Consider the following 26,937-nt stretch of genomic DNA (forward strand, 5'->3'; position numbering starts at 1 on the left):
GTACACAAAAGGTTCTCTACATCACACCCTAACAGCATTTTCTGCTTGCCAGGATTAGTTGCTTGAAAGGTTATTTAGTCAGAGATGTTAGCTAGTTTTAGTATCTATGAGACATGGTAACACATTTACTTGATCCTTCTTCATTCAGGTATTAGTCTGAAAATTTACATTTACCTCTGACAAATACTTACGTTTCCACACGAAAAGACCAAACGCAGTGAAGGAACTATTTGTGCTGATTAAAATATCCTGATCATGCCAATCTTCTTTAAGTTGTAAAAGCTTCAAGCATTTTCTTAACTCCATCATATATTTACCATGAGTTTAGGGAAACAGCATTGTTTTCCAATTGTTTCAACACCAACAGCATTGTTTACAATGCTTTTAACTTCCTTCTCATGTCCTTTGCTTTTTCTCTCCCAGATTTACTTTAGCTTCTTAGCTATTGAATTTGAGATGGTAGATGTTCTGTTTATGATAGGTGACAAAAAAATCTTCCCAGTTAGCAGTCATCCTTGCCTTTTTTCGTCTGCCTGAAGTCCTTCTGTTTTTATACAACATTTTATTTGGTGATTGGTAAAGCCAGCAGAGAACTGTAATGTGGATCAAAAATCTGGAAACAAAGTTGACAATAAACCATTTTTCCAGCTCCATCACTGCACAAATCCGGGAAGAAGGTCCAAAAATGATTGAGCTTCACATTTATCCCAGCATTTCTGATGTGCAAAGAATATTCACAACTCCAAGCTCCACCACCAGTTCTTAAACTGACACCCTCAGCACTCAGTGGGGCAGGCATTAGTTTACAAAGCAAACAGAAGCCCAAGAACCCAAAAGCACATAAATCACCAGGAAGCAGATGACACAGGTGATCTGTTGGCCAGACTGGCGTGGCTCCGAAGGGAAGGGGACGATTTTCACTCTCCCGGTGCGATTCCACATCCTTGGTGCCTGCTCTGGAGAGCTTACAATCTACAGGAGAGGCACAAGGCCCAGGCAACACAATAGTGGCACACAGGCAAGGGTGAGGGGAAAAAAACATGACTCTGTCAAAATGGCATTGTATCCTTCTAAAGCTTGTATACTGCATGGTTGCTATTTTCCTTTCTTAAAAAAATACATATAATTATTTTTCTATGACAATGACATCAAGACCCTGCTAAATTGGTTCACAAATACATAAAAAGAAAAAACCCTGCCTTGAAGAACTTCCAGTTTAAACAGACAAGACAGACAAAGGGTGTAAAACAGAGGCACAGAGTGGGAAAGAGATTCTCTCATCAGCTACCCAGCAGGAACAGACCCATGAAACACACTCTTAGTTACAAAAATACCATTCAACATTTCTTGGTCCCTGGGAGTTCATACCAACCTACACGAAGACTTAAATGAAGGGGGAAAAAAGAAAAAAAAAACAGCCACAAGACAAAGGAAAAAAAATCAAGTTCAGATAAAAATGGACAGCACTCATAAAAGGGTGACCAAGAGAAAGAGGAAGATTTTCTCATTACAATAGAAGAAAGTGTTTCAAAAGGCTGACTGCAGTGGTTCAAAAGGTTGACTACAAGGGAAAGGGAGGGAAAGAGAGGGAGCAGAGAATCCATGAGAAGCTAAAATCCTGAAGGACAAGTTTAAAATGGATTGAGAGATAAAAAAGAAAGCCAGAAGTGGAAGGGAAAACAAACTGCAGACTAAAACAAAGAATGGGGCCATATTTACTCATCCAAGCTTTTGGGGTTTTTCTCATATTTTAATTGCAATTTTCCAAAAGAATGGAAAATTAATTTAGTGTACAATTGCTCAAAATAACTTGGCATACCAACTTTGCCCAGAAAAACAAATGAACCCAAAACCCAGCAACAACCAACCACCCAAAAACCAAAATATTCTCCAAAACTGCAGCAACCAGACAACTTCAAAAACCTGCTGCAAAGAGTATGGCAGTCCTCCTTCAAGACTATTCAAGAATATAGAACAAGAATAAGCTTGGGCAGAAGTTGCAAAAGCTATTTCTCTAAACAAAAAAAAAATTAACTGTATTCTGAACATCATCTTTTCTACCTCCAAAAATTATGGGAACAGATATTATTAATGATGTAAAGTCATACATCTGGAATTGTTACCAGTGTTGGTTTTTTCCATGCAGCGGGTGTTGGATACTTGAGTAAACAAGAGATCAATGGTCAGCTCTTGAACAAAAAACACAGGATGGCTGCATTAAGAGCCTTCACAAGCACCTGATTAAGAATGCAGAATTCTTGCAGTAAAATTCAATGAGTTACTTATCAGCAGTGCTATGAAGCCCTGGAATAACTTATAAAATAGCTTTGTATCCCCGAGATACTATGAAGCATTTTCCAGAATCTGACAGGTTTTGTGCATAAGCCCACGCAAACTTCTTGGTTGAGTTGATCTCAGTAATTTAAGTCCCTTCTGACTTCAAGATCCTAGAACAATCTGAACCATTTTTCAGAAGCTGGTATAAATGGCAAGAATTTCTTACTCATTTCTCCCTGCTCACTAAACTCCGCATACTTCAGTCAGCTTTACAAAATCCCTTCCTGTTGGCCCAGCTGAGAAACCAAACTAGCAAAAGGAATCAAACTGTTTTCAAACTTAAAAATAGAAAAGGCTAAAATGTCCTATTTATTTTCATATATACAACTTATTTTAAAACCATCACTTTCTCATCCTGGATGATGGGTTTGATTAACTGCGTACTTCTTACCAGCCCTTCACTTGGCTTGATGTTTGTAAGCTGGATCACCTCGAGATGGGCAGACTGGGAAACCAGTGGATCAGAAGAGAGTGAGATAATGTGATCACAGACTCCAGAGAGAGTTTTACACTAGGAAAGAAAAAAGAAAAAGTCACAATAAGCAGACCACTGCTAACTATTTGAATGTCAATATACAGTTGAAATCACCATGTTTCTCAAGTTCATACAAGGCAGAGGGGGAAAGGCCTCAGGCAGCAACACAATATGAAATACATAATCTGTGATGACCCTGAACTAACAGCACCAGACCAGGGAAGAACAGGAGGCCAATGCTTTTGTATCTGAGCAGAGACAAAGAGGGGCTCCCACACACTCTCAGGGATAGATGCCCTGCTCAGGCACACAGGGAATGTGTAGTGAGCCCCAGCTCCCACCCTACCCACATCTTTTGCAAAGACAGTAAGTGTCTCAAAGCCCACTGATTTCCATTGAATGTGCAGCTGTTCAGCACAGATGAAAATCAGGCTCTTGATGATGACAGGTAACTCCCATTAACTCCAAAGTTCTATACTAATAAAACATGCTAATTGTCCTTGGACTGTGTTTCCCATGTTCTACAGCTGCCAAACATGATTTACTGTTGCAGACATGAAGATTACAATAAAGCACCACTTCACAATGGGATAACTCTTAAATCAGTTATAGTTGGCAGCATCTGCAGCAAGAGAGAAAAAAAATTCTACAAAGGCTGAAACTGTGAAATTGGTACTGTTTTATCTCCTGATCTCTCACTCCCTGAACAACCTCTTCTAAGAAGCAGGAAAGCTGTGAGGCTTTCCTATCATTCTCTGTAAGAAAGTGATTTTTGAGAGTTTCAATGTTTTCTAGGAAGTCCCATTTCACCAACTTTAAATGATTTCCCTATTCAGATTTCCAATCCATCTTTTGTCAGCAAATTCAGGGATTAGGAGATTCTTCTGGTCCCAAAACTGTGGGCATCTCCAAAAGCAATTAAAAAACAGCTTAACTCCTCTGAAATTCCAAAGATGAAAGCTAACCAGTCTTCTCAAATGACTGAAACACAACTGCACACAACAGTTGTTCCAATCAATCTTCCAAGATCCCAAAGTACAGTTCTTACAGTAAAAACATCTGCAACAATGCTATGGAAACATGATGTAAAACCGGATATAACCTCCTGCCAAATCACCATTTTAATTTCAAATTGTAAAAAAACTACAAATAAACTACAAATACCTTATGTAAAAAGGAAAATTTTAAAAAAGTGACTAAATCAAACAAACAAAACATCAAAAAAAACCCCCAAAAAACCAACCAAACAAAACAAAAGAAAAAAAAAAAAAAAAAACAAACCAAACCCCACCAAAAAAAAAATCAAACAAAAAACACCAAAAAACCCCCAACCAATGATAGTGACATCTTAATCCTATTACAGACCAGTACATTCTCCTCTTTAAAGTATTTAAAAACAGGTGAAAGTTTAGGCTTATGTAAAAATTGCTTATTTATTGAGCGATAATGTTTCAGGATGAATAAGTGAATCAGAATCAAATGGAAAATGTAACAAAATTTATAATACCAACATGACCTTCTTCCAGAAAAAATACTACCTTCAACCACAGTCACATACACCACCCTTCTACTTTTTCATGATGGAGAATCATTACTGAACAGAAAACATCAATAAATATATAAAATGAGGTTAAGAATGGTTTGTGCCTTACCTGAACTACAAAAAAGTGAAAAAGAGAACTTTATTGAAATTTGGGCTTCTTTAATGGCTTTTGGACACATGAAAATTGCTTTGAGCAGACATTTTTAAAAGGTAAAATTATAATAAATTATATAATAAAAATGAAAGCTTAGATTTGTGTTAATTTGTGTTTTTAAATACAGTGTTGGCATGTTATTTCTACTTCCATCTTGGAACTGCACTGACAATTATTGAAAAATTGCTTAAAAAATTACAGAGCACTCAGCTATTTCTGCAAAGTAAAGAGACTCACATCATAAATTATTCTCTGCAGATGAAAATGGAGTTTTTCATATCTGTTTAGACTTGTATTCATCCACCTATTCTTCCTAATAATCTCCTCCAAACCCATTAAATGTATGGAGTTATTAGCAATTTCAGAAAAGCTTCTATTTGTAGTGAATTAATTTTTTTTCTCCAATTTTCAACTGTTGCATTGCAGAGAGATGCCAAAATACACAGAAAAGGAGTGTTCCTACCACCTAACACAAGGTAAGGCATTTCACAGATGTGGCTCCTTATTAAAGAACACGTTCCCAGCTGCTTTGACAGATGATGGGGAAAGGAGAGGAGTTGGGCGAGTCCAGGATGTGGCATGGAGCAGAAGCCTAAGCTGAGATGCATTAAATAGTCCTGTGGAACAGCTGCACCTCTGCCCCCCATGAGAGGGGTTCAGGCAGTCTACACAGCAATGCCTATGGGGATCAGCATTCCAGTACAGTTAATTGGTTGCAATCATAAAAAAAGATGGTGTGAATATTCCTCAAGAGGAGCTCTGGGAATATTAGGTGCCAAAATCACCGAGCTGCTAGGATAAAAAAATCTGCCATATGCTTCAATGCATTTCTAAAAGACTATTGCCTTTTGGGTCTCACAGCTTCCTTATATATTCCCACTGCGTTCAACATTAATTAATTATGGGGATAATGCAGCACATTATCCCTATAAACTACTATACATTTAAACATTTTCATTAAATATTCCTTGGTTAAAGAGCTGAACTATAAGCAGGATCAGGTATCTATTTGGCGTATGTTTCAGTCTCAAGCTGCTCCGAGTGAAATACAGGTTGGATATTAGGAAAAGGTTTTTTACAGAAAGAGTGATAAAGTACTGGAATGGTCTGCCTGGGGAGGTGGTGGAAGTGTTAAAGAAAAGAAAGACTGGATATGGCACTCAGTGCCATGGTTTGGTTGAGGTGTTAGGGCACGGGTTGGACTTGATGATCTTTCAGGTCTCTCCCAACCTAGTCATTCTGTGATTCTGTAAAGAAAAATTTTCGTTAACTCTGAACTTGTCCAGAGAGAGCCAGGACAGCAAGCAGCACACACCTACACTGCAGATATTCTCTGCCCACTGCAAAGGCAGGGTATGTAGGCCCTCACTGGAAACATGTCCAAAGGCTGACACAGGCAAAATTATGCATGTTTTTCCTTGCCTTTACTCTCAGGAATCTCTCATTCACAGTTTGTGTTGATAGCATGCTAATCAATCAGCGTACAAACAAAACAGTCTGTTCGCCATGAAGGTGCTTCCTCCCCATTAGGCATCCATATGGAAAAAGACCTTGGACCCATTCAGTGGATCAGGTCCTTCCAAGGCAAAGATGTTGCCACATGGCAAAGCACTCAAACGCTGCACTTCTTCCACTCATTTTGTTCCTAACGATTTTTGAGCACATTATTTCTCAGCAGAATTATTCAGGACAATCTGTATCATAGACATGTATTTTAGTTCCACTAAAATCAAATGGTAGTCACCTTTTCTCTCAAATTGTCATACCTTTGGAGGCTTTGTAAGACTACACCTCTGATTATGAAAACACTGTTAACAAGATCAGGATCCTTTATCCTTTGCAAGTGTTGACTGCCTGCTGCAATGCAGTATTAGTTACAGTAAGACACACAGGAAGCTGTGAATCCAATTGCTCCCACAAAAATCAGCAGACATTAAAAATCCCCAGCCTTTTTCAAGCTGCACTTAGCTCCCAGTGTGCAAGGTATCTGCACATAGAGAAAGGATTTGTCCAGACCAAAAAAAAAAAAAGCAGGTTACAAAAGATTAACTGAGAGAAACCAACAGATAATTACATTTTCTCCTGTTGTCACATGGTCCCTGTTCTCACTATGAGCCTTAAAGCAAGGATTTCAGTTCTCTTTTGCAGTAACTCATCAGTGCACTTCAGTAATAAATTCTCCTCTCTATTCAAGTGACACACCTATAATTGCAGATTGAAGCTACACCACAGTCTTTATGTGCAAAGCTAAATGACTCAAAAGAGAACAAAAAATATCACCACATAGCACCTCGTTGTTTGGTAGGAATTCAAAGGGAAACATTATTTTTCCCTCAGTAGGCAACTTCTTTATGCCTCAGAGCATGAAGAATGACAGATAATACTTAGTTTCTACCTGTATTTTTGGACTGTAAGGTACCAATTTCTAACAGCTTTTCCACAATTGCTCCTTCTTTCAGCCAGGGGGATGGGGAGCTAAAGGTGACTGAATTAGATTTGCATCTGCTTTGATTCTCTGTGGCTATTTCAGTTTGTGCAGGGAAAATGTCTGTGTTCTGCATCAGATGATGAACCTATGGACACAGCCTCAGTGGCCTCTCCTCAACCTGTCTATCCATTGTCTGCTCAGCTCAGGCAGCTCCAGGGTCACCAAGCATTTCTGGTCAAGCAAACAGACTCAGGTTTGTCCCTGTCCTTCCTTTTACCCAGGCTAGTGGCCAAGTTTAAATTCTATCTTGCCAAGTATTTGCAATACTGAAACATCCTGGCATAAACATGCTCCCAGGACTGAGGAGAAGAAGAGCACCAGCCTCCCTCATCAGCACCCCACCTATGGCATTAGAGTGAGGAACAGGATACCAGGAAGACATATGGACTTTCAAGACTAACAGTAAGAAAAAAATGTCTGGGTAACGTTAAGCTTAGTCTGCTAGTTTAGCTAGTAGCAGCTGTCCAAGATGAATGAAGTCTAATTAATTAACTTAAGCCAAACCAAATCATTATTAACCAATTCATTTTAGTCCAAAACAATTGCTATATTGTACAGAACACATCAGTAACTCCAGCAGTCTTAAAACCAAGTGGGCCTGAACATGCACTGATGCATACATAAAGTTTAAATAGTAAACTACATCTGCTTTTGGCTGCAAAAAGAGAAGTTTCTATTAAACTGAAGCTTGTTCAGTTCAATTTACAAGGTATAGGCTCTTGAAAGGCAGAAAGTGGTTACATTTTCTTTTTTTAAGACTATAAAATGATACCTTTGACAATGTATTTTTAGTCCATTATACTTCTATAACAAATATTCAAATATAGTGGGCAGGAGCAAATTATCATCACTGTGGTTTCAATAAGGCTCTTGGAAAAAGAGAACATTCTGATCCATTGCTTGTTTCTCTTTTTTAAATCTTTAAATTTGCATAGCTCATTTGCTTTTGAAAAAACTTCTGAGTATTAGCTTCCCTCTGCAGATCGCTTTCTACAGTTTTTCAACTCAAAAAAATCGCATTTTCTGTTTGCAGGACATGCAGCCTAATTTTTAAAAAGGGAAATTCCTTAAGAAAAGTGTCTTTTTTTCTTATGGAATTAAACTAACAAAGTTAAAAGAAAAATTATTAAAAATTTTCAGTTAAAACTTACTGTTAATCTGACTGAAGCCGGGCCTCTACTTTCTATAATTAGTTCTTCTAGCTTTGCTCTTCTTTTAATACTCTACTGCTTCACGTGGATTAATCTGAACTGGGTATTTCCACCAAATACAGCCTTGAACAGCTGGATGGAATCAATGAATTATTTTTCAAGTATTTTAAAACTCCAGTCAGAATTTTGCAAGGATCAACATATAATTCCCCAAATAAGCAGATATAAACTGATAGCCTTTTAAGTTGAGCAATTTCCTAAATACTTTATCATCTCAAGTTAAATCAATATAAAGATTCTAAATATGAACTAGCAAGAGCATAGTAATTTTCAATTTTGAAGCCAGCTCCACAACTATGGCTTATCCTTCCCTATTTAGACCCTATGTAATACTAAACCTGTTCTTCTTTAAGATACTAAAAAAATTAATATTTTTACTGCCATCTACTTCTGTTAGTATTATTTTCTAGTGCTATTTCATTTCTGTTTATATCAAGAAATTATGACTAGTATTATTTAACTATTTATTACATTGCTTACTTAGAGGAAGCTACCCTTGAAAAAACATACTGAGAAACGAGGCAGCAGAAATCCAAAGCATTTCTCCTTATTCATGAACATTTCAGAAATTTAATGAGCAGAACCCAACACATTATTTCTGTGGGTTTTATGCTTCTTATTCCACAGAAACCACGTATTTCTGAGAAGGAAGTCACAGAAAAAAACCCCAAAAGTTTAAGAAATGTAGGTGTCCTTAAATAACTTTTTCAACACTAGGACAAAGCATTACAGAAGAGACATTTTTTTCCCTAGACACACTTTGAAACTCCATTTAGAAGAAATAAACAAGTTCAAGTAGGTAATTGCATCTTACAACTTCATAATTATTCAATCAGACCTTTTTCATTCAAATACATTTTATATGTTTACTTGAATAACATAGATTCATTTCCTGCCTAACCTAATACCATAAGTGATAATCAAAATACTTTTTAAAAGCATTTGAAACTCATATTGCTTGGAGCAAACAAAAATATTTCTTCCCTGAATATAAGCTGAAGCTATAGAGTTCTGTGTCTCCAAAACACCATTTCTTAAAAAGCAAGTCCTGAAAAGCTAACATATGAATACTTTAAGTGACACTGAAACATGCTGTCTGTGGACAAGACAATTCTGCCACCTCCACATGTCACACACTGTCACCTCTGAAGGAAAGAGGGCATTCATGTGCTTTTAAAAAAAAATTAGTGCTGTTAGAATACGAGCACATTAACTGTTTTTTGGCCTCCCTAATTAAAGCAAACTAGTCAGTCATTTATTTGAGATTCTTGCCTACTTCACCATGCTTTGGAGGAAGCTGTTATCATCTTATTGCAGGGGTGCCATTGTCTCCTTATCACAGAAGTTCCACACCCTCTCGGTGTTTCTCGTGGGCAGCTCCTCAGAGCACTCAAAGCAGCCACTGACTCCAGTTCCTTCTCAGCCAGCCACCCCACTCTTTTATAGCTCTCTTCTTCTCATTGGTTACAGCTGTGGCCTGTTAAAGTCAGGCCTGTTCCTAATCTTTCACAATTGGCCCAGCTGCAACTCCTTAGGGGTGAGATTACTTTCTATACTACCTTTATGTTCTTATATTCTATCCCCCTAGAGGAAGTCATGAATACTCAGTGATGGGTTAACTTTGGAGGTTTCCTTGTGTGTAATTCAATAGCTAAGGATGCTCTCACATCTCTGCTGTGCCCATACATTCTCTTGTTCCCCAGTTTGGCACAGGCTCACTACAAGGGAAACAGGGCAGCATCCCCACAGGACATCTGTGCTTACAAAGCTCCAGCCCTTGATCCACAGCATGAGTCAAAAAAAAAAACAAAAAAACAAAAAAACCAAAAAAAACAAAAAAACCACAAAAAAAAAAAAAAACCACAAAAAAAAAAAAAAAACAAAAAAAAAAAAAAAAAACAAACCCCTTTTCATTCCATGGACAATGGAGATGTTCAACGCAGAACACAAAAATCTACTACTCTGATCAACAGTCTGCTCCTAAGGTGGTAAATATCTTGGTGTCCTAACAAGTAAGAGTACACAACTGTCTTTTAAGTCTTTTTTTTTTTTTCATTTCTGTAGCTCTAGATCAATTTTACTTATGTAAGAAGACTCTCTTAAAATTTGGCTTCAATCTTAAGTAAGAATACCAATGTTGTTGCAATAAGGATTTCCTTATGCTAATTGCATGAAATGCTAATTGATCGTTAGCAATATCCTTTCACTTTTTGAAAAAACTTGTTTCCTTGTGTCATGAAGAGAAAGTGGTACATGAAATTACATGGGATGAGCCCACAGCTTTGAATTTAACTTCTTGTCTAAGTCAGCTCAGCAAACACAGCTCTATGCTTGTATCTGATCATTCAAAGGCAGCTGGATGGGATGCTGGTCAAACATCACGTCAGATGGGAAATGGACTCTGAAAATGGACTTGGAATGGTGTGGTCTTGGAATTTAAGAAAAGAGAATTTACTTTCTCTCCTACAATATCTGTGCACATGTCCTCTCTATCTTTCCTATTTCTCCCAGTATTTCTAACTCAAGGATCCTTCAGTGCCTTTCTCACAATTTACTGCTGTTCTTTTTGTATCAGAGAAACCCATTTTCACTGTTGGATTGCTCCCTTCAGATTGTCTAATGGGCTAAACCCCTGACACCTTTTTCTATCTTCCAAGGAAAAGGCTTAGAGGGAATTGTGACTGCTTTCAATTCCAATTCTTCCATCAACCTTTTCACCTGCACATGTAAAAAACTACCTTCAAACTGAAAATATGATGAGGATCTTCTATGTGCCTACTATGATTTCAAATGCCATAATTTATTTATTTAGTCACAGATTTACCTCTTTTACCAATTGCTTTTGGTCAGCCTTTCCCCCATCAAATCCCACTGATCAGCTGATATGCACCATGGTCAGAAATGCTCCAAGTTACATGTAATCCATACAGTTGTGTTTAATCCTTACAGGGTCATTTTTAACCCACGGCTTCACTAAGGCATTCAAGGCTCTGTTTGTGCTCATATTTCCTTTCAAGCTTGAGCAGTGATCACAGAAGGTACCTTTATACCTATGTCCATCTGTGACCACAATGAAGCTACTGCAGACTAAAGAAATAAACCTACAAGAGTCTGAATGATGTAAATTAACTTTTGAAACCTGTCTCAATTTTGTGTACTCATGTATCCTGAATTAACCCCTCTCAGTTTCTTCAAAACTGTCTGTTAATGACTGTATAAAGTGATGTTTCTTCAGTCCTGAATTCTGGCACTTCCTTTACAATCCTTTCTGCCAATTTGTAAAAGGTATATAGCGTATATAGAAGATTTCAGAATTCTCAGCTCTTACAGCAGACAGCAAGCATGCTTTGAAAACCAAGCTATTTATATAAATTTCAAACTCATAGCACTTCAATTTCTGCCAAGATTATGTAATAAAAGATTTTATTACTTAAATACTTGCAGAGGTTGACCTAGTGTAGATGATGATATCAGCCTCACTAAATTTGCTAATTCTTTATGTCTCACACCTGAAAAAATGTCAGTGAAACTTAAAAATACAAGGAGACTTTTTATTCACATCATTGTGATACCAAAGCATCAAAAGCTTACAGGATTCAGCCTGCCAAGCATTTCATACAGGTACACTATGAATAAAATAAATAACAGAAAAGTAAGTATTTCAACTGGGAAGATCACTTAAAAAAATTCAGTATTTTCTGGCTTAAGCTCTGAGAATAAGAACAGTAAGATATCAAAACCTACCTGAATGAGAAATAAATTAAACTAATTCATTACTCACCCTTAAAGAGATTATCTTCACTTCTGACTTTTAGAAACAAGCTGAGGGTTAATACTCACTAAAGCTCATTCACAACTTGAAACACAATTTAATACCCAAAATTTGGGTGCAGCTCTCAGACAAGGTTTACTCAAGCTTTTCACACTCTATACACCAGCCTTTTAAACTCATCATGTTTTCTGATGCCCTGATAACTTTTATCTGCTTTATTTACCGTAAATAGCACTAAAGATTCTCGGAAGAGACTATTGTATTTATGCTCAGAATTCAAAAGGAAACATTGCATTAATTTTCCTATAATTAGGCTATCTCCTGGCTCCTATGAGGAATAAAGCTGTTTAAATTAAGCTATATCACTAACACAAACATAAATTATTTCATAGAAGCATAGCAACCATCTCTCTCTCAAAAAACTGCCTTTTTAAAACATCACTCTTCTAATCATGGCTTACAAATAACAGATGGGCCTGAGCCAGACAAAAACAAACTGTTTCAAAGCTCCTGAACTGCTCACAAGTAGTTCCATAAATTCACTCAGTCATGCTCAGTCTAGTTAGTTATCAAACTGGCACTGCATACAAAAAGTACAAAACACATAGCTCTAAAATTCTATGTGGTCTATACAAACTTGGTTATGAGAAATCCAAATGGTACTTACCACATGAAGAATTTTGTTCTCTGTTTCATATACTGTGCAATCCTGAAAAAGGAAAGCAGAAAAAGCAGGTTAAATTGGTCCAATCATTTTCCCTTCCTTTACTTACCCTTAAAGGAACTGAACCAAATTGAAAAGTCTTTAAGATTAAACAAAATATTTCAAAGACTTAGAATTCAAAGAAAGTGTGAAGTTACCACTTAAAGGAAACGAGATACTGGTAAATGCTTATATCTGTTCACTAGCTCTAGCTGTTTCCTTCCTTGAGACAGACAACACTGTCCCTACTTTACATGCTTTTGGCATGTACCAGTTAGTCACATGTCTACCACCCAAGTGCCTTGCAGCAGCCATCCCTGAGCATGGACAAGAATGACCTCCTTCAATGGTCCCACTGGAAAACAGAGATATCACCCAAGTGCATTCCACCAGCCATCCCTGAGCGTGGACAATAATGACCTGCTTCTAATGGTCCCACTGGAAAACAGAGATACCAGCAACAGTCCTAAGTGACTGAGATGAACAATTCTAGCTGAGCTGCACTGACATTTTTGCACACTGCTGAAGAAGGGAAGGAGAGCCTTGGTGGAGGGGGAAGAGGAGTTGATTGTTTATAACGCACCCTGACAAGAGGGAAGAGAAACACCTAACCCAAAGCTCACCCATTAAACCTGAGGCACACCCAGCCTGCTGGGACCGTGGGTACATTCTCATTAGCTCTTGCAGCACGTGAGGCAGCTTCCATAAGCAACACCAACAGATGGGGCTGGGACTGCAAAGGTTTTTCTGACAGGCCAGAATCTCAGTGGATATAAGGAAATAGAATTCCCAAGGCAGAGAGCACACAGAATACAATCAATATTGGTAAAAGAACCACTCTTGAGTTCATTCAGGTGCTGTGACTTTGTGGTAATTTGTGCAAGCTCTGTTTGGAACAGATGCTTTATATCCTATCTAACAAACCACATGAAAGATGTGGTTGGATATGAAGGATAGGACTTTCAAGTCACACATGAAAGATGTGACTTCATGTTTAAAGTCTCATTTTAAAATCAGTTTATCCTGCTAGAAAACCAACTTTTTTATATGCAACTGTTTCAAAAAAAAAAAATTAATTCTTTGAACACTTCCAGTGTTACTCAGGCAAGAAAAGCCAATGTGTCCTTAAGCTTCATATAAAGTCATGTATGCAGAAGTAGCAGGTTGATTGGGAAGCATTTTCCCAATAACAGCTGCTGGCATTCAGGAAACATTTGCCAGTAAGTTTAGCCGGAAAGAAAATCTAACACATTTAATTATATGCAGACATCAATGAAGTATTTGCAATCTTAGTAGCAAAACACACATTTCATTGTTTTATGTGGGAGGGCATGTAACATTTTCAATCTGGATACATCTATTTTCTGCATGGTTACTTATGAATCATTTTGTAAAAATAGCAGGAAGAGATTGCAACATTTATATTAAAGAAAAAAGTGCTTTTCAGCAGACATAATTTCATTGGTAATAAGGAGAGTTTACTATAAGTTTAAACACAGTTTAAAGAGGATACTGTTTGAGAAGTCTCACTATAAGGGAAGAAAAATTTAATTTCAAATGCCATAGGGGTTTATTACAAACAAGAAAGCAGTGAATAACAGACAAATATTGCTAAATCCTTGAACTGAAAACTCCCCCACAATCATGAAGGAAGCTAAAGAAATATGCTTTCTTCTGGCAAACCAAGACTATATATAAGAAAATTAAAATACTTCTGAATCCACAAAAGATAGTAAAACAAGTGAAAACTTCTCAGGCATCCAGTCTATGAATAGATTCACCCTAAATCTTCCCTCCTCAACACACCATTCCCTACAAGTCCAGGGTTTGAGTAAAAGAATTGCTAAATAAGTTCATCACATAGCAACAGCAGATTGTTGATACTACATCTTCGCAGGCAAGAGAAAAGTTCAAGAAACCATAAAAGACAGAAAAACTGGAGGACAGCAGATGTAATGCTTAGGTAAAAAAAAAAATCCAAAATACATTTTTTCTATACATGAATGACACCCAACTAAACATAATTCAAGCATGAGCTCTGGGAAATGTGCAGGAATGGCAAGAACCATGATGGCAATCCAGAGCAGCCCTGAAGTCTAGGATTCAAAGAAACTTAGGAAAAGGTCACCAAGCTGATCCCTGAGGCTTGTTTCCACTTCCTGCAGCCATCCCTAGAGAGAAGGGCTGAGACTGCTTCTGAACAACCCCAGCAGCAAAAGCCACATGCCACCTTCTGTCACAGGGAACATTTATTTCCCCTTTGCTGCCTTGTGCTTTGTCTTTAAGCAAGAGCTGAAGAGAACTTTGCCCACCCTCCACAAACACCCCTTGGGTTTACTGCTTTTTACTGGGGGCTTCTACCATTTACAGTTATTGCTTTTTTATACCCATTTCATCTCACCTAAAAGAGCTTAAAGCACTTGAGAACTATAAAAAGTCTCTAACTATGCAATTAGAAATAAATTTTTATTCTTAGTAGCAATACCACCCACAGCTGGAGAATGTCTTTTTCTTCCATACAAGCCCATATCTTACTCCTTAAAGGTTTTCTTTAATATATGTTTAACTAGAGTACCAAAATATTGCAATTAAGGTAAGAAACAGATCATATGCAAGTTTAACATCAACTTCTTTCCTACTTTAGAAAAGCAAGAACACACACAAAATTCTGCAACCAAGCTTTACTCCTACACAAGCTAAAAATTTGCTATTCACTTAGTTAAACCAATACTGCGATTATCCCTGAACTGAAAGGCACAGTTAAAGCAAAGAGGAGATGTATTACTTCTACTTGTTTATTCTCTGAACTTTGCATATATATTCACTGCCATACTGTAAGTATACCTAGGCTATGTGATCTTCTAGCCAACAAAACTAAACTTCAGAAAATAACCTTACAGAGTTTCAGCTAATTGTGGATTATTTTCTAAAACATTAATGACACACATTGTTAATAAAGCAAAAAAAGAAGTTGTGCTAATTTACATTTCCTTAAGATATAGTCAAATACTGGCATTAGCAGTTTAAGGGAGAAAAATGGCAGAGCATCATCCACAAGAAAAAGGGAAATATGATGGAACAACTTTATGACTAATATCAGATCTTCATGGTCACTCTTTCCAGCTCTGCCTCGTGCACAAAAACGGCAAAATGGAACTTTCTCATACAGCTGGAACTATCCTAAAAAAAGAGAAACAAGAGCTCCAATATGGAAGGGAAGAAAAAAAAGCAAGAAGGGAGGAAGATAAGAGCAGCAAGAACAAACCACACAAATCAAGGAGCAGGTTCTTCTCCATCTTCAATCCCAGTACAATTTGAAAACCTAATTTTAAGACTAGCAAGACCTACACCGCACTGTAACTGAGAGGAATTGCTTATTTCTTCCAGAAGTTCTGACCTTCACAACCTTCACATGGTCTCTACAAAAAAAAATTTTAAATTATATCTGCACAGATCCTACCATAATGTCATAAGGAATAATTGCTGAGGATGTTTATATTAAACCCACTGAATCAGACAGCACTGACTGGTGACAACACTGCAAAATGTACACATTTTACCCATCCCACCCCAGACACTGCTGGAACAAATCAGATGTGAGACAACATATATAAAATACAAATACCTGTGGACTTTTTTCTTTCAAAAGCAGTGTTTATGATGCTTTATTTTTCCTTTTTTTTCCTTCTATCCTCAGTATTAGCACCTTCTTTTTAAACATTTGTTTTAGTATCTCACTGAAGTGGGGAATAGGATCAGCTAATTACACTAATACTTTTCTTACTCTTTGTTTTCTAGTCACACACATTGATTAAGTCTTAACTCAAAATGTGAAGAACTGAGATAAAGACAACCTGCCAACTTACCCTACTGCTCCCATGTCCCAGAGATAAAAAATATTCATGCAGCTCTCCAGTACTATAACTGTGGGATAAATATTCTGCAGAAAATATTTGTATTTTTGCATCTATATGATTTGGTTTACAAGTTCAAGTTGGCAACCTGTCAAATTACCTATTGCAATTACCTGTCAAACACTTCTCTCAGGATACTTGCAGGCTATAATCTTAAAACTTTCCATCATTATTACCACTACTACAACTATTATTATTATTCATGGTTTTGCCATGTATTCCAGGCAGCTGATGCACTGCACTCTTCTTGGCAGTCTTAAGTTCCTGTCAACTCCATAACTTTACTTCAGAATAAAATTATGCTAGTTCAGAAAAAGAAATATATACACAGAAATAGTTAATGGATTTTTAAAAAGGAGAAATGCAGAAATATATGCATTAAATCTTTCACCAACATTTCAGCATTTCTAGTAAACCTTACATCAGAGTACCCAGAGATGGAGTGGGCTCCTTTCATTATATTTGCTTGTTCAGCAGAATGCCTTAGTTGCTCATGTACATGTAGTCATCCTAATTTATTTTCTCCTATAAGGCAAGGCAAATTCCTAGGCAAAACTGATATAGAACCAGACTACGTGATTTTCAGGAACAAAATGTCAAAATTTTCAGGTAACATATTAATCCAAAAATGTCCTTTTTAAATGCATATGATAGTAGCATTGCCTAAAAAGGCAGGCTGTGGGATCGATTCAACTGGAGCAACTTGTGAAGAGCAAGAGCTTGCCATGAAATCATCAATTCTCTGGGTAGCTTTTATGATGCTTGTGGTGGACCTTCTTCACTTATTTCTTCATTTCTTTTTCCCTACGGTCCAACTGAATTTACAGGAAGCTAATTATGATTAACAAAGTGATTAAGCTTTTTAATATATGTTTATGTTTATGCATGTGAATATTGCACTGTTTTTTCCAGTATGTGGCGGATGAAAACATAGGTAATTGCATTAGGAACACCATTTAAAAGTAGTAGTAAAATTACTGGGAAAATGCATGAGAAATCCCATTCATCTTCCATGTCTAGTTTCAAGAGGGCTAGATTTTACATACTGCTTAAAAACATGTGTCATGGTTTAACATGTTTTAACATGTTTAACATGGTTTAAAGTCTGAATATCCATTGGCCAAAAACACAGCATCCCAAAAAACACATTTCCTGTCAAACCACCACAACATGTCAAATAGAATTGTTGTCACCATTGTTTTTCAAGTTATGCAAAATACTCTAAGCTATGCAGCTCCAGTTTTCTATTTGTAACAAAAATAATGAATTACATGATTGCTTAAAAGGGGGTTCAGACTCTCATAAATCGCCAAACCTTTGCCACAAAACCCTCTTGAGCAATGCAGCCATTGGCTGGAATTAAATCAAAGAATCCTTTACATCCCTTGCTTCTCAAATTGATTAACACTGTAACTGAATACTTTAATAGCAGTGTAAGTCAAATGGATGATCTGTTGGTCTTGCTACTTAGCAACAATAAAAAATAATTAACTTGAGAATGCCCAGATCATAACTTCCAGCGCCTTCAGTCTCAGTAGTGCAAAATAAGTTGTTCTGGCTCCAAGGTGCCTGTTCGAGTGTCACTGGGTCTAGGGAATTCATGCCATTGGCTCTAGAATGGCTCATTTGGTTTGAATTCTGCCCAATTCAGCAAAAGCAAGAGAGCCACAAGACTGAGTTTTGCTGAAGTCATCGCTGAAGATCTTCACAAAAGTTCTCAACAATAATGATGACAAAGTCTAAAGCTTGGCCAACACATGAAGGTGGCAGAAGTTTTATAACCTTTAGTGTACTTTCATTCATTATTATCCTTATCGCTATTCTCAGACAAAGACACCGGTATATAGTTTCCAAACAGGTAAAAGGGTAAGACAGGTTGAGTTAATTTAGCCTTTTACTAATTAGAAAATACATTGGAAATATGTCTAATTCAGCTGATGGCAGGAATAAACAATGACAGTTTTGAAACAATAGACTTGAATGATATCCTGTAATGGTTTGGGCTGGAAGGGACCTAAAGATCATCTAGTTCCTATACCACTGCCATGAGCAGGGATGCCCCTCACTAGACCAGGTTGCTCAGGGCCCCATTCAGCTTGGCCTTGAACACTGCCAGGGGTGGAGCATCCACAACTCCTCTGGACAACCTGTTCCAGTGCCTCACCACCCTCACACTGAAGAATTTCTTCCCAATATCTAATCTAAAACTGGCCTCTTTCAGTTTAAAGCCATTCCCCCTTGTCCTGTCACTACACACCCCTGTGAAAAGTCCCTCTCCAGCTCTTTTGTAGCCCCCTTTAGGCACTGGAAGGCTGCTTATAAGGTGTTCCTGGAGCATTCTCTTTTCCAGGTTCAACAACTCACTTGGCCTGTATTCGTAGCAGAGGGACTCCAGCCCTCTGATCATCTTTGTGATGTCCTCTGGAGTCGTTCCAACAGATCCACATCCTTCTTACATGGGGGCCTCAGAGCTGGATGCAGCACTGCAGGTGGAATCTCACCAGAATGCAGCAGAGTGGGGGAATCACCTCCCTCAATCCTCAATCTGCTTTTGAAGAAGCCCAGACTATGGCTGCCTATGACAAAATGCTGTGTTCTGTAGAGCATGATGATTAGAAAACTGATGGATATTATGGAATCCTTCTTAGACTGTGATTTACAGGCATGTCTGGGTAATTACTGGAATAATAGAAAACAAACTGACAGATATACAGCTCTGTTCAACCCTCTCCTCCAACCCCCCTTCAAAAGTACAAGGAACAAAAAACCTTAAATGCCCCAAAAGCTACAGAAGCTAGTAAGCAGGTAACATTCTCCTCTGGCAACATGCTAAGAAATAAGAGCATGACGCAGTCAGCCATTTCCTGATGTGCTTTATCACATCTTATATTTTGAGGTCTGGCAGGCTGTTGATACAAAAGGTAGGGACTTTGGACACTGAAAATTACAAATATTTGGAACAGAGAGAGGGGGAAAGGAAATACTTTTCTTCTGTCTCTTACCTAAATAAAATGCAATAGCAAGCTCCTCCAAGCTATACAGCACTCAATGCTTGCACAGGTAACCCTTGGCTGCTGCCACATGAAATGAATTTTTAAAATTACACAGACACTGTTAAAATTTGTGCTGTATTTCTATGTAACCATCCCAAAATATGCTATTTCCATGACTTTCTTTCCACTGGGCTGCTCAAAAAGTCTCCCATTATGGCTGCTTCAACTGCAACAGTCCCAGGGAGCTCTATCCTCAACTCTCCCCTTTTCTGCAACCTCTTCCCTATTGCTCAGCAGCCTCCTAAAATCATGCTGCTTTAATTATCATCTCTGTGTGGATGAGTCACAGATCTCTCAGCCCTTCTGTTCACATTCACAGTTCAGAATCTCCTTCTGGATATTTGCCACCAGCCCTTACACAGGATGCTGATGAGCTGCAATCACGTTTCTTCCCAAACACTCCCTGTTCCCCCTTTCTTTCCCTATCTCTGTCAATAGCTCCACCACCTTATGTCCCACAAGCTCACAACCTGGGTGCCATTTTCAACTCCTCTTTGCTTCCCACACAAATCCTGTCGATTTTATTCCCACTGCCGTTCAGAAATATTTGCTTTCTTTCTCATTTATGCTACAGTTATTCAATTCCTGCAGTTTCTTGCCACTGGGTCTATAACATCCTCATTCTATTATAATGAATTCCCTTCCCCTCCACACTTGAGCCAGTAAACTCATTTGAACCTGCAGGACCCACTCTGTCCTTGCCCACTGGAAATGTGCATAAGAACTGAGAGAGGTGGGAGAAAGCAGAGTGGTGAGCAGGCATCACAGTAAGAGGAGAAGGAAAAAATCTCTATTGGTAAAATACAATGCAAGCTAATAAATAAATGCTATAAAAAAAGGACATTTCTTATGCAACCTACACACATGCTTCCTGAAGTCTAGAGCCTTTCCCTGAAAATGCAATAAACCTGCAGAACTCTAAGTTCATAACCCCTGTGTACAAACTAATAGCAATTACTCAGCTTACTGAGTACAAAGAATTGCTTTAATTTTATTTAAACAATCTGTGTGGAGTGGCACCTATCACCATAGTAACAGAATACTTCATGTAGAAATTTAATACAACTTACATAAATCACCCACAGGCCAAGCAACTATTGGGAAAAATTGCTTGCTGGATTAAGAGAGATGCAATAGGTACACTAAGCTCTTTTATTCTATCTTTCAGAAGTAATTTTCCATTTCCAATTATTTCTCCTTTCTGTAAAAGACATCATGTTGCTTTCCTTAGGGATATGGTCACATATTAATTCTTACTTTGCATGGAGGGAGTTACACCTCTTCCTTTTTTCTAAAATGAGCCAGCACACCATTCAGTCAGAAACCACAGCCAGCATTTCAGCACCAACTAAAATCACTGATACTTGCTCATATATCCTTCAGAATCCAAGTGCTTACATAGTCTAAGTCAAATTTCAGCTGTTCAGATGATTTCTCTACTTGGTGACATTCTCATAGGCAAAAAAAATCCACTGAAATTATCAACAGATGAGAGATAGGAACTGAGGAAAAAATCGTACATCCAAAGGAAAAAAACCAAACTCAAAACACTTCCCACACCTCTAAATAAGCCTCATGCATCCAAACTGTTTTATTACTGGCATGCAAAATAGAGCTTGCAGCACGATGTATTGTGCAGTTCTTAAGTTTTCAATGTCACTTCCATGACAATTTAGAGGCAAATAACTTCTTAATTTTTCAGTTCTGCTTTTCCTCTAGTAGTGTCATGGTAAATAATCCTGGTTTGAAAATACAACTGCAGCAAAATATTGCATGTTTTATATTTTTATAGGTGGTTATTTTGCCAATAGAAAAAATTAAATTGTTTGAACGGAAAAAAAGTACTGATATTCAGGTAGATGGCATTCCAGGCTTAGCTACAACTTCAATGTTTCATATTGGATCATCTCAAATGTATGTATATGTAATGGATTTAAGCAAACAAACACATACATAGTCCTGAAATAAAGAAAGACACTACACTCATTTATGCTTAAGGCTCTTACTGGTTCCTTGGCAACACATGGTTTCTGTAACTCACCGTACTGAACTGGAATTTGCTTCACTGTACCTGGTAACAGAGACTGCTCTGCCCCTGGGAAAGGAGATCAGTGTCTGAAGTAATAGAAATGCAGAGTCTCACGCTTCACATCTACTGATATGACCAACACACACATCCTCATTAATCATGGAAGTTACCATGTATAAAGAATTACACAGTAAGAGTGGCATATCCTGTGTGCCTCACACAGATGGAGACTGTGATGCCACTCAGTGTGCACAGACACAGTGCCCACATCAGCCTTGTAAAGAAAGCTTTTGTTTAAAGGAAACATGAGATACAAAACCACATTTTCTCTCCTATCTACACTTTATCTCAGTTTTCACCAACTTTCTGCATGTGGTTCCATGACTGGGTTCCATAGTCCCTGACTCCTTCACTGTCACCTTGAGTCACTCCATCTCCATTTCTTAGAAAAATTCAACAGCTACATTGGTTTACTAACATATGCCCTGTCAAAAAGTCTTCTGCTTTGTGTTTCACTTTTCCCCCATGTTCACATACTGTCTATCATTAATCTGGAAGAAAAGCAAGAAAAAAATAAAAAAAGCCTAAAAATAACAAAACAAGCCAATAACAATTTTTGCTTTCTGGTCACTAAGGTTTTTACCTACTAAGCAACCTTGAGTATTTCGGTGGTTTTTGGTTTTGTTTTTTGTTTTTCCTTCCATCCCCTAGGAAAAGAAATTACTTTCTCTGAGAATGGAAAAGAAAACAAATTCACTTTTACAGGGTGGCAGCTTCACAAGCTGCTTTGAATATGTCACATCACAGACATATACAGGAGTACACAACTTTAGGAAGAAAATCCCATACCTCTTTACAGCACCTATCTCAATGACAGCTAATGAGTCACCATATTTGTTCTAGTAGAGGTTCATCCCAATAGACTATTATTGAATTTTTATTCTTTCAGTTATTCCATGCCTAATTCCATTTCAAAAAGTACTTCAAAATTTACATCAAAAGAGAATATATATACAAGTAAGCCATTTCAAGGGAAAAAAAACCTGTATAATCAAATAGCAGAAACAAACTACCAGAATCAGAAAAAGGCATCAATGCTAAGTACCTCAGGCACTTTTTACATTACATTAAATTACATCTGAAATTTTCCATAAAAGTATGCATTAAAAGAAATAAGCTACTTTACTATGAAAAAGAGAAAAACATTGCTAAAGAGCATACATGAGCATACATTTAAACTACTTTGATATAGCTTCTTGTAAACAAACAACAGTTTCATGCTTCCCACAATCCTTTAGTTTCTATTTTTGACTATATATACATTATAAGCATTACACATTAACTTTCAAAAGTGAAGAGAATAACTGCACAGATCAGTATGTATCCTGAAACACCACTACTGAGAGCTGCTTTGAAACCTATAGAAGAGAAAATCTTGCATAAGACCAGCACTTGAAGGATACAAGGTAAGTGAATTCCTGTCAGCATTACTGACAATGAGTTCTAATACTCTCATATTTTGATTTCATATAGATAGGCAGATATTGCCTGTGAATTGTTTTCAAGGGGAGATATTTATTTAACTTTCCCCCACATCTATCTAGCTAGCTATTTGTACACTTACTCGTTACTTAAACACTTATCAAATATGGGGCCTTTTGTATAAACAGTGTGCTATGCATATAAATAAAAAACTTCAAGAATGTGGCCTCCTCATCATGCAGTATTTTTATCTAAAAAAGGTGGGAAGGAAATTATTATTACCACAGCAGGCTAACAAAGTTTTTTCTGCAAACATTTGGTAATAAAGTTGGGGTGGAATGAATAATGCTAAAAATGTAAATAAAAAACTTTAAAATTTAATATGCAAATTTAATATGTCTCCAGAAAACACATGTTGCTTTGAAAATCTCTACAATCTGGAGGCCCAAAGCAGGGCCTGAAGTTTTAATGATGATCCAATCACAGCTTCACACCACTAAACTATTAAAACCATTTTATTAGCTAAAGGTACCTGAGATAATTAGCAATTTGGTATGACCTGAAATTTTAAAATTTTAAGCTATATTTAGTGAGTCCTTAAAGTCCTTAATAATTAGGACTTAAAAACAAAAGTGAGGAATTGTGATGGAAAAGATGAGAGATAATTTTTAAGACTGGTACTCAGGACATTAATTATTCTTCTTCATTCATGATTTTGATACTGTCCTTGGCAAATGAATAGAACCACTTTATATCACTGCATTTCAATTCTGAGTCAGTGCAGGGGAGCTAGGAAGGTAAATTTCCATTTTATCCTTTTAACTGGAAAACAAGCCTCTACTGACATTTCTCAGTGAAACTTAACATTTGAAACATTTCTCTTTTGAGTTTACAGCCGTGTGATTACAAAACCCACAATGACATAAAAAATAGTGCATTTCCCAAGAAATAATTTGTGATCCTTTTCAACATCTTTTATCTGAGACACAGCCATGGCTAAAAGCCCAACAGAAATATCCCCTGGGATGGGAAGTGCATCCATTGGGCAAGGAATATATGGATACTTTCTCTTTTATATCTCAAATGCCTTTAAATGGGAAAAAAGTTCCAAACCTCTCAGCAAAGCAGTGCACAGAGCACTTCTGTGTGCTCTACAGCACAGCTTTTAGCTCAAAATCACAGGTGCCCATAAAGTCCAGACAGTGCATTTGTGTTAGATTATCTTGGTCTCTCTTTGCTATCTTCCATCCTGGCTGCCACCTCCTAAATTGCATCACTCAGGTTCTCACCCTGTGTCATCCAAAACCTGAGGTGACCTCCAGAAGTTGGAGTGACAGCTGATGTCAGAAGCGTGCTCTGTGCAGCAATGCAAGGCAGATCCATCCAGTCAGCCAAGTGACTGCTCTCCAGCTCTGCCCTGGTTACACAGCATTGCTTCCACCACAGCTCTTCAAAGAGGTCTTTAGGCAGAGAATTAAATGCACCAAAGCTTTTCTAAAGGAGTATTTACAGACCTACAGCTATGCTTCTACTGCAGCATACTCCTGAGTAAATCCCACAAGACACTAAAGCTGCAAGATAAACATCAGTGGTATGAAAACGAAATAAACACCGCAAATCATTGTGAAAGCTGATTAAGGAAAGCAAAAAAGATGTGATGAGGGCTACTAATGATCACTATAAAAGAGCAGCAAAAGAAATAGTGTGTTAAGCAGCAAAGTTTTCTTTAGCGTCTGGTAACTTACAAAGTCAATATAAAATTAGACTTTTCAGATATTCCCAAGATTTCCAGGGCTTCAATTTTAAAGAAGAAAGCTTCTTTAGTAAAACCTTAATGAATTCCTGAGGAATAAGAGCATTGAGAATAAAAATAAAAGGAGTCCACAGATTGCCTAAGAAAGCAAGAAATCTTCTGTTCCCTAAAGTTAAAAGAGTAGCTACTGCTACCTTTCTAAACTACAATGATCACACTCAAAAGGACCAACCAGTTCTTGGCACCTTCTGAAGATGAATAACCCAACTATGTAAGTCAACAGCAAGACTCCCATGAACACCATCAAGAACAGGCTCTCATGTTCTTCCTGATACACATTTGTGACTGGAGTAATTCTGTCAACACAAATCTAAATTCATGAATGAACCAAATGTAAACAAAGTGCAAGCCAAAGCAATCTCTCACACACACAAACATAGCCCTTTAACATCTATCCTGTACCATCAAGAAAGGCCTTTTTTATGAATACCAAGTACAGATAATGCTGAGCCTTCAATACCTACTGAGAGACAGATATGTGTAGGAGAGAGAAGGCAAGGAAATGGTAGCAAAAAAAAAAATAACAGTCTCATGGATTTGCTTTTTAAATTCTTTTTTTTTTCCCTCCAGTTTTTCTGCAAGGAAGGAGTTTCTTATAAAAATGAACAAGAATGCAAGCCCTGAATTAGAGAAGCCATCAGCAAGGTGGACAGTATTACAAGTCAAAATCTGCAGGAAGAAGCTGTGAAACAATATCCTAAAATCCTAAGGGGGAGGAAAAAATACCTCAGCCAAAACAAAGCAGCTGCATAGAAGCAGATGATTAGTGCAGGCTACAGTGATAACTTGCAGTGGCCTGATAGTTAAAACAAAGCATGTCTTCCCACATTTTATACCAAAATCTGTCTCTAACTCCAGCTTTTTCAATTATTTATAAGTTAAAACATAGACACTCATTAGGTTTTCTTAGACTTTATCCTTATAAGAGTGATGCAATACTGTCATTTTAATTCATTATCCACTTAGCTTTGATAATGAGGGAGACACACAATATTATTTAATTCTATGAAGAAACACAGTATTACAATTGCCTTCAAAATGTGCAAAATAATTCAAGCAAGCCACTTTAAGTTTAGTGCTTTTTATTCTTCATCTTGACTACAGAATTGGTTTATTGGTTTTGGTTAATAAATCTAAACATTGACTATAAATTAATCAACACCAAAAGTTCCTAATGGAACCTAGCTACTGAAGTTCTGTTTTGAAATTTTACAGAAGTCTTAAAAAAGTTCAAAGTTATTAAAAATGTACAGACTGTATACCTTTTATAAACCTTTAAGCATTATAAGAAACTGTTCTCTGCTGTTAAAAAGAAAAACTGCAACATTGCCTTCTGTAGATTTTTTATAAAAAAACCCCTAAGCTAGTAAGGTACTATAAAATACTTTGCATATAAAAGAAAACAAGATTCTGAGACAGAAAAACCACATGATATTGAAAGATTTAATTTACAGCCAAAAGAAAGCACAATGAAGAATCTCAGTGTGTTCAGTGAGCATATTAAAAAACAGCAGCTAGGACATTTTGAAATGCACCACTGGAATGCATTTAAGTTGAGCACAAAACACATGTTTGAGACCACTAATGGAATTTTTCATTACCGTTCTTCTGAATACAGCCCAACTGAATTTCAGTACATGCTTAAATTTAGGCACATAAATGCTTCTTTTGACTTCAGAAGGAGTCAATTCTGCTTTCTGATTGCAGAATTATGCCATTTTTGGAGAAGGTAAAAATGCTGTTCTCCAAAGGTATTAAACAGTAACATTTATTCTCATTCACACTGAAAAATATATCTAGAGAAATAACAACCTACACCATGGTGAATTAGCAGTATGATGGATAGGGATGAATTTTTCAGAAGAATTGATAATGACCTAATTCCTGGGAAATACTGCTGTGGTTGCTACATTACCCACTTTCTCGTTAATAGGGGACACATGAAAATTGATCAGATGCCTCC

The 26,937-nt window shown here is 37.2% G+C and overlaps 1 protein-coding gene across 6 annotated transcripts in view; it reads right to left on the bottom strand.

Moving 5' to 3' along the window:
• CNKSR2 (connector enhancer of kinase suppressor of Ras 2) overlaps window positions 1-26,937 on the bottom strand; it is a 207,743-nt gene that overhangs the window by 119,828 nt on the left and 60,978 nt on the right. For all 6 annotated transcript variants that reach the window (XM_071430403.1, XM_071430405.1, XM_071430402.1 and 3 more), the window contains exons 5-6: window positions 12,648-12,689; window positions 2,729-2,848 (exon numbers count right to left, since the gene is read on the bottom strand). In XM_071430403.1, the coding sequence (XP_071286504.1) occupies window positions 2,729-2,848; window positions 12,648-12,689 (162 nt within the window). The remainder of the gene's footprint in view (window positions 1-2,728; window positions 2,849-12,647; window positions 12,690-26,937) is intronic.

Source organism: Agelaius tricolor, unplaced genomic scaffold, assembly GCF_023055355.1.
Source record: "Agelaius tricolor isolate 1412-34295 unplaced genomic scaffold, bAgeTri1.0.p SCAF_7, whole genome shotgun sequence".
Lineage (NCBI taxonomy): Eukaryota > Metazoa > Chordata > Aves > Passeriformes > Icteridae > Agelaius > Agelaius tricolor.